Source organism: Phragmites australis, chromosome 13, assembly GCF_958298935.1.
Source record: "Phragmites australis chromosome 13, lpPhrAust1.1, whole genome shotgun sequence".
Lineage (NCBI taxonomy): Eukaryota > Viridiplantae > Streptophyta > Magnoliopsida > Poales > Poaceae > Phragmites > Phragmites australis.
In genome coordinates, this window is record NC_084933.1 from 6,135,683 (window position 1) to 6,143,862 (window position 8,180).

Consider the following 8,180-nt stretch of genomic DNA (forward strand, 5'->3'; position numbering starts at 1 on the left):
CTATCGCTTGTTCAGTACGCGATAGGTGCATGTTGGCCATTGAAAAGATTACATGTTGATATGCTGTCTATGTTGGTATATCACTAGATTTATAATATTTTAAAATGAACACATATATTTGTAATTTTCAATTTAAAAAATATAAAAAAAACATTGCCCGGCCCAAAAGCCCCTTCCTTAAAACGGAGCCCCACCACGGCCGCCGTTCCCAGTTCCTACAGAAGGCCATCTGATCGACAATCACCCGCAGATCCGGCGCCAACCCCCGCCCTCGCCGCCGTCCGCCTCCTAATTCGTCGCCGATCCCATGGGGCAGATGGCTGCAGACAAGCGCCCCGCCTCCCACGCTGCGGCGCCGTACCTCCCGGCGGAGCTCATCCCGGACATTGCCCGGCACCTGACGAGCCTCCAGGACTTCTTTTCCCTCCGCGCCGCCTGCCGCGCGTACCGCGCTGCGCTGCCTCCCTCCCGCGCCGTCCTGGCCGCTCAGCCGCCGCACCTGCTGGTCCCCCACGCCTCGCGCTCGCTGGCCCTCGTCCATCTCCCCCGCCGCCGCCTCCTCCGCTTTCGCGAGGCCTCCCCGTTCTCAAGCTCTGTCCTCGCCTCCGACGGCGCCCGCGTCGTCACCTTCGACTACTTCACCCGCGAGGTCGCCGTCACCCACCTCCTCTCCGGCGAGCGGGTACGCGTCCCTGATGCCCCGTTCCTGTTCTCCCACGCAGTCCTCGCCGGTGACCTCGTCCTCCTCACCGCCCCCGGGTGGGTCCAGTACTGCCGCCTCGGGGACGGCCGGTGGCGAGAGGCGTACTGCCGTCTTGGAGACGGTGGCCTCTGGCGTGGAGCTTTCTCTAGCCTGTGCATGATGGTCGGAATGCGCTCTGTGAATGGCGTCCTCTATGTGCTCCTCAACACGTGCCAGCTCGCCATTGCGGAGCTTCTGGACAACAAGGTAGACTTGATGCTGCTCGGAGGCGAAGTCGATGAGCATGTTAGGGATGCTTGGATGGAGAGCAAGGATTTCATGCTTGGGGAGTGTGCTGGTGAGCCGTTGCTCATCTTCAAGGTGTCGATCAAGCCGACATATAAGGTTTTCCGTTGGGAACATGGGGAGGAGAGGTGGGTGAGGGCGATGAGCCTAGGAAGGCGGGCGCTTTTTATGTCCAGTTCTGGTTTCGATGCATGGCTTGGTCCTGATTCATTGGGAATCCGTGGGGACTGCATATATGAGGCTCTGCCACGGGCTGCTGGGTGGAGCGAGTACTCTTTAGTTGATGGCACTTGTGAATTCATCACTTTTGAGTACGAAGGTGCGCCAGAAATGTATGTTGCAAGATCACAGGTTTGGGTGCTCCCGAGCTTGTTTTGATGTTAGCCTGCAAAGATCAGATTCTGAGGTTAAATGAAATCAACTGAAGGTATGCTTAGCTGAAAACTTTGTAATTGGAAAACATCAAGGCATCACTACTGTCATCGGTGTTAAGTATTGTTCTGATTTAGATTGAGTGCATCACTACTCTCATCGGTTTCAAGGGCATTCGCATTATGCAATGTGTGATTTGTTATAAATTTCCTTGTTTTTTGCCTCACAACTGCTTTTTGGGGTCCGGCAATTAACAGATTGATATGCAAAATAATTGTGATAGAAGTTAGTGATGTACATTTTACAATAAGTGGATAATAAAATTTTGAGAAGTGCCTCTGTGCTGTCCCACTTCAAATTTGCAGTCCTAAAGCAGTCCTGATTAGTTGCTCTTAATGCCATATTAGTCACTTAAGATGACAATTATGGCCACATGAATCTGAAGCTCATGCCTAGGCCCAGATGAGTAGTGGTTTAGTGCCTGAGTGGTTTCGCCCAGATGAGGCAACTACCCTCATTTTGTTCTTTTGATGATTGGAGATCGTGAATCTCGTGCTTGACTTACTCTTCGGATCCAAGAAGATCAACTTGGCAAGTAACTTCCTTTCGAAAGTGAATGTTAGCCTGCATAAGAAGTAATACCTTGTTTTTCCATAAACAATTAGGTTGACAAAACTTGATAGGAAAAGTAATAAGTAGTATAGGAGTTATGCTAACCTGCGTGAAGCTTCTTATTTATCACATTCCATTGCATAGCAGACCACAAGAAGACCTAAAAGTATAATGGGATAACTAATTATAAATAAAGTTAATAATATACAATTAATATCATAACCAACCCATTAAGTTACTTGATTTGGCATTCATTTGTTGGACACACCAATTTGTGATATCATGCACTTCAATTCATCCCCTCCTTGATTAGCATGTTTTTGAACCCATTAGTGTATATATCACAAACTAGATTAGCATCAGTCATAACTAAATCATAATAAAATTTAACAAAGTACAACGTGTCATCAAGTCATTTTATTTTTGTCTTGTACATTGTGAGATCCCATAGAGACTTTAGAATTTGAACTGTCATTTTATTGTTTACCACAAAGAGGATCCAATGTCTCCACCAACATTAGCATCCAGGTTTTGTTGCCTTTACCAGTGAAGCAAGATCGGTTGAAGCATTGGATCCTTTTTGTAATGAACAATAAAAGGAGGGGTTTCAAATCCTATAATCTCCGTGGCATCCCAGACTGTATGAGAAAAAAATGACTAGGTGAGCTGCTTATCACATACTTTTGCATATATTATTTTGTCAAATTCTAATGACTCCATTATGATTGATGATAATGAAATATTGATTAATGGGATCAAAAGCTTGCTGGCTATGGCAATGAGGGAAAGAATTGGCGTCCCCAACAAATCCTTGCCATAGGTGTTCTATGATATTGATGGTACATTATTAGTTTTCATTACCAATTAGTTATCCCGTTACACTTCAGGTCTTCTTGTGGCCTGGAGCTATGCAATGGAGCACTACTGCCTCACAATTTACTATGCTTTATATATTCCTTCTTTGGAAATGAAGGTATTCTCCCCTATTCATGGAACATGTTTTCTCAGTCCGTGGACAATGTGACATATGAGTTGCTATCTCTGGACTAGATCATCACCCACGGCTATGCAGTAAACCATGGAATGTTAAATACCCAGGACTGGTAGTCGACGAGTGACGATCAACTTGGAGTCAATGTTCCAAAAGGTTTGTACTAATGAGGTGATAAAGAAAAACGGATTGGTACTCCCGTCTTGTCTGCTGTATCATTCTGGTTATCAGTTTTTGTTCTCCTATTTCGGTTTCTTTTATGCAGTATCAATTTTATTTCCTACTTTCAAACGCATACTGCTCTGCTTCCAAAATGTACTGAATACTGATGCATTTGAATTTTCATTCTGGAACAGGTTTTGCTCACTACACAAAATCACACCCTGCCTAGCTTGGTTATAGATTCATCCCAAGCTAGCGTCACAGCGCAGAAATCGTGGCAAGCGGGTCAGAAAGTGACCTCCTGGTGCTCCCTCCACTTCTAATCATCTTATGCAGCATTTATTTCTAATGCCTGAGTCTTCATAACTGATGAGACCATGCTCATCATGGATATGATCAGCCCTACATCGGGCCACCCTTCTCATCAATAACTGAGGACATGATATCTGCTGGCCTAAAGATGGTTCAATTGTCTTCTTCGATGCTGTTTCCTGTATGTGAAATTGAGGAACTCTTACCATAAAAAAAGACATAAAAGGGGCCCTGATCATATATGGTGAGTGCTGTAAGGTTTGTGGATGTTCTTGCTAGGGATGTTCACATTACACGGCCAGCCTGAGAGGATTCGTCTTCGTCCTCCCTGACGCATTCCACAGGGCCACCTAGTATTGCTGCATCAGTGGCACTTCCTTGGGTGTCAGCGGCCTACCGTAGCCCTGGCTTGATACAGGATCTGTGACTTCTGGATGGTGGCCTCTATACCGTTCTGCCCACTGGCTAGCTCATGGTGGCGCAGCAACAATTGCATGCAGTTTTGGTTGTTAGGGGTTCAATTGGATGGCAAGTCAACCAGGCTCTGAAGGAGTGGAGTACCATACTGCTCAGCATGTGAGGTGGAGAGCTGTTGCTCAGCAGCAAGGTGGAATGCAGCGATCCATACAAGGTTCTTCTTGTGGGAAGCTGATGAACAGAACTGCGCGATGATGATAAGCCTTGGCGGATGGACGGTGATTCTCTGCGAAAATGGTTCGTCACGGAACCTGGTCCAGATTTCACGCGGCTTGCCATGGACGGGGGATGTAGTGAGTATTCCTAAATCGATGGGAGCAAAATCATTATATTAGTTGTAAGACGATTCAACATCTTCTATTGAGGATGAAGGTTGGCAAAATCATTATATTAGCTGTAATGATGTTCATGTTATCATCAACCTAGTTAGGACCTGTATGGAATGGAGGGGCGCATATGATTTTGGATAAATTGCACTGATCGTTCTGAAATTTGTGGGCCCTTGGCATTTGTCTGCTTGATGTCTTATCTTGCAGTTAAATCCGTTCTTTAGTATAGAGAATATTAATCCAATAATATCGTGTGCAACCTACATGTTGCATGTTCTTGGAATTGTAAACCCTTTTTGGTCAACACGGAGGGAAGATTTGCTCGTGTAATTGCACTTAGTGTTGATCAGCCATACTTGCATAATAGATATGAACAGCTGGTACTACGTCAGTTGCAGATATCGCCTTCGCCTGCAGTCCTGAGCATTATCGGGTGCATTACTGAATGTGAATGCGTTTACCTTATGTAATTTTTTTAATTATCCGAGTCCAATAAACATCCAAATCATTTGTAATAGCGACGTGCGTACAATAAAAACTTTTCTAGTATGAGCGCACAACACAAATGATCTCAAACCGTGGCAACTCCTCACATCCAACACCATGTAGCCAAATTTAGTATGCTTGTCATAAGACACACCATGTTCGGATGAATGATTCCGCCTACAGCATACAAGAACGTATTTAAACATCAGTTCTCTGACGTCAGTATACGAACCACACAAAAGAACGTCTCTAACCACAAAGGAACAAGCACCAATATACAAGAGCGGAAAACATCTCTTTGAAACAATCAGGATTCTAGAGCTAAGTCCGTATACAGTCAGAATATTCATCAAACGTTCAATACTGTTAAAGTGAACAGATTGTATTTTGCTTCAACACAGATATTGCCTGGCAGAGATTGCTATCTCAGTATAACTGCTGCGTTTCTCAAGGCCAGATATCTTTGGACATAATCATCAGGAAGCATTCTGATCTGCCTGAACACCTCTGGATCAGAGTAACACAGCTTTGTCCTCGGATCAACATATGGCGCCTCCAAGGAGGTATTTGAAGTAAAATTCACAAGGTGAATCATTTGTTGAACAGGAAGCAGAAGAAATAGCGACACAAATGTACAGTTGCCACTTGGCATTGGCAGAAAAAGAGCCGATGATGAAAGTGATATGTAAGTTTGATCAATATAGGTTAGCAACACAATAGATTGTTCATTGTCCTCTTTTAGTTTTCTGTTTCCTTTCGTGTCCTATGTTATTTTTATGAGAGAATGTCATGTGGATTACTAGATCTTAGCAGAAGCCGTGTTGGGTTGGACAGCTGGTGCCAGGTCCAGTTTCATTTGGGCTTCTTGCCCTGCGAATCAGCCAGAACAAGCTTACTGACCCAACAAGGCTAGACTATAGCCAGCCTTGCCCTAGTTTATTTTTCCACGTCTGCTCAGCTTGAGCCTAAACAATTAACACATATATTAGCTGAGGATGTCGAATACACAGATTAATAACATCACGGGAGGTGAAGTTTATGACACTGTCACTACCAATACCAAGTTTGTGCCAACAAACTTTGTAAATAAATTCTGGTAAAATGGACAAAGCATTGCTGCCGAATTAATCAAACAGAACTCGAAGATGATGCTATTTAAATTCAATAGCCTGTTCTAAAACTTCAGGATTCAGTCAGTATCCAAGGCAAAAAAGTAAACAACTTTTCACTTAATTTTCATATATGCAAAATAAAGGTGGAAAATACTGTATTATGTTACCAGATATTACATAGCATGTCTAGCTAACAGAGGTTGTTAGTTCAATTTCAAATCTGCTATTGAATGGACATTCATATACCAAAAGAAAAAGAACATTCACAACCCCACCCCCCACCCCAAAAAAAAAACTGACCACTGTTTATTTGTGCTATCCAGCTAACTGTCCAATTCTTTTTTTGTAGATGTTCTACGAGGTCAGACTAAGCTAGCAAGACAGCAAGTTACTGCTTAGGAACCCATAATCTCATATTACCCTCCTAGCTGTTCCTAGTCTAGCGCTAATGTGAACCCTAGTTAGTAATCTATACCAGCCACTCAATTTTTTTTCCTTCACTCAACGCTTTCTAGTCTAGCACTACTCTGTACACTATTTTTTTTGTGGCTTCAACAGAAAAAAAAAAAATCTTAAAACACCAACATTACAACAAAAATCAAGGTATGAATTTGCAAAAACAATACATGCAAGGTTTCATTGATAAAATAGTGCAACTAATATTCAAAAGACACCTTATAAGCTATCTATTGGTCTTCCTATATAATCCAGCTACCAGACTATGGAAGCTTACGTGCCCTATGGAAATCTTGGATACACAACACAGGTCCTACATACAAGATACAATTACTTAGTCGCAAGTTAGCATTGCAACGGTGTTGTAGTAAGAAACACAGTATGATTTAATTGTTCCCAATTTAATGGTCTTTGATGTTGCAATTTAACCATTCGATGACCACCTTGGATATATGAACCCAACACGAGGAACTAACATTGAGGTAAACATACCTCAAAACCTGTTATGTCACAGTATCTCTTTGGTGGATAAATGGATGGGGGCGTCTGAATGTTCAAATCTGCATAAACCACATAGTTTCAACATAAGATGTTTGCCTCAATCTGCAAAAAACTACATATGCATCATAGTCAAGATAACATGTAGAAAGTGGAACACAATTATTTTTTCTCCATGCCAGGCTTCGTTTTCTCATTATCCAGCTTGATTTTTTTTTGACTGAGAGAACAAATTCCTACAGGACAACAAGAGATCATATTCTTCTATCATATTGTCAGTAAATGATAAGATCTAAAAAAGACACAAATGACAAGAAAAGCAACGTCCTAATTTTTCTAATGGCGTGGCAAACTATGACTAAATGTGTATAGTATAAAATAACTCCATTCAAATATCAAATAATGATGTCAGGGAGAAACTTTTGTCATTAGAAGGACAAATTAAGGCCATAATTTCTTCAATTGATGTCCTCCAAGTTCATTGCATGCTCACAGTTGGGGCGGTCGGGGGGCATGGAGGAGGCGTCGGTGGCCTGGAGGAGGTGGCGGAGGTGCTTCCATTGCCGCCCACGGGACTGGCCCTTGGGGTATTTGTCCGCCGTCTGCACCTTCTTGAACGGAAGCGTCAGCGCCAGCACCATCTCCGTCCTCACAACCTCCGACTCCATCCTTCTCTCCCGACTTCAAGCTCTGCGCGCCGGCAAGAGGGCTAAGGGGCATAGACTAGTGGGGCCTCCGCCACTTTAACTGTTAGGGTTCCGGCCGGCCGGCGAGGTAGGCGAGGGCTAGGGCGGGGGAGAGGTTGCCGCGGCGAGGAGACGGTGGGCGAAGTGAGAAACAGATCGACGCAAGCGAGAAGGCCCGAGCCCTTACGCTTCGAACCAGAAATACTTCACAGGCTCTATCTGATAAGCCCATGGGCCTGACATTTTGGGCGGCCGTGATGAGCTGAGCCTCGTTCCAGTCTGGGCCTCAATTGCCCTGGAATCGATTTTTTTATTTTTAAAAAATCCCAAAATTACAAATATATATGTCCATCTTGAAATTTTGCAAATATATACTCCCTCACCAGCTCAAATCCGCCACCACCACGCAGCCTAGAGGACCCCAGCCACCTCCTCTGCCATCTCCCTAACTCATCTCCCCTCCCCCGCCTCCACTAAGCTCTTCGATGAGCTCCCCGATCTGCAGCCATGGTAGTTCGCCACTAGCCCTCTCCGCCCTTCCTCGCCTAGGTTTCCTGCAATAACGAGATCCCCATGCTTCCCTCTCTCTTCTCATGCACTCGCCGTCGTGAAAGACCACCGGAAAGCCCATTCCGGCGAGTTTCCGTCGAGCTCGCTGCCGTGAGTCGATGACTGAGCAGCGGCACCACCTGAAACCCG

The 8,180-nt window shown here is 44.4% G+C and overlaps 2 protein-coding genes across 8 annotated transcripts; one reads left to right on the top strand and one right to left on the bottom strand.

Annotated features, from left to right (window-relative positions):
• The first annotated feature begins 213 nt into the window (after positions 1-213).
• On the top strand, positions 214-4,439 carry LOC133888444 (uncharacterized). Of its 7 annotated transcripts, XR_009903794.1 has the most exons (3): positions 214-3,119; positions 3,320-3,429; positions 3,526-4,438. XR_009903794.1 is itself a non-coding variant. In XM_062328691.1 (2 exons), exon 1 carries the CDS (start codon positions 308-310, stop codon positions 1,364-1,366), a length of 1,059 nt encoding a protein of 352 aa, XP_062184675.1. In that variant the 5' UTR covers positions 214-307; the 3' UTR covers positions 1,367-1,415; positions 2,860-4,435. The 7 variants fall into 7 exon arrangements, 3 of the variants coding, with proteins under 3 accessions (XP_062184675.1, XP_062184676.1, XP_062184674.1); XR_009903793.1 differs by having other exon boundaries at positions 214-3,429; positions 3,526-4,439; XR_009903792.1 differs by having other exon boundaries at positions 214-2,811; positions 2,946-4,438.
• Positions 4,440-4,849: 410 nt separating this feature from the next.
• LOC133888446 (protein EIN6 ENHANCER-like) lies at positions 4,850-7,653 on the bottom strand. The gene is made up of 3 exons (XM_062328693.1): positions 7,289-7,653; positions 6,790-6,857; positions 4,850-5,282 (listed from the first exon to the last, which is right to left on the bottom strand). Exons 1-3 carry the CDS (start codon positions 7,461-7,463, stop codon positions 5,151-5,153), a joined length of 375 nt encoding a protein of 124 aa, XP_062184677.1. The 5' UTR covers positions 7,464-7,653; the 3' UTR covers positions 4,850-5,150.
• Positions 7,654-8,180: the final 527 nt, after the last annotated feature.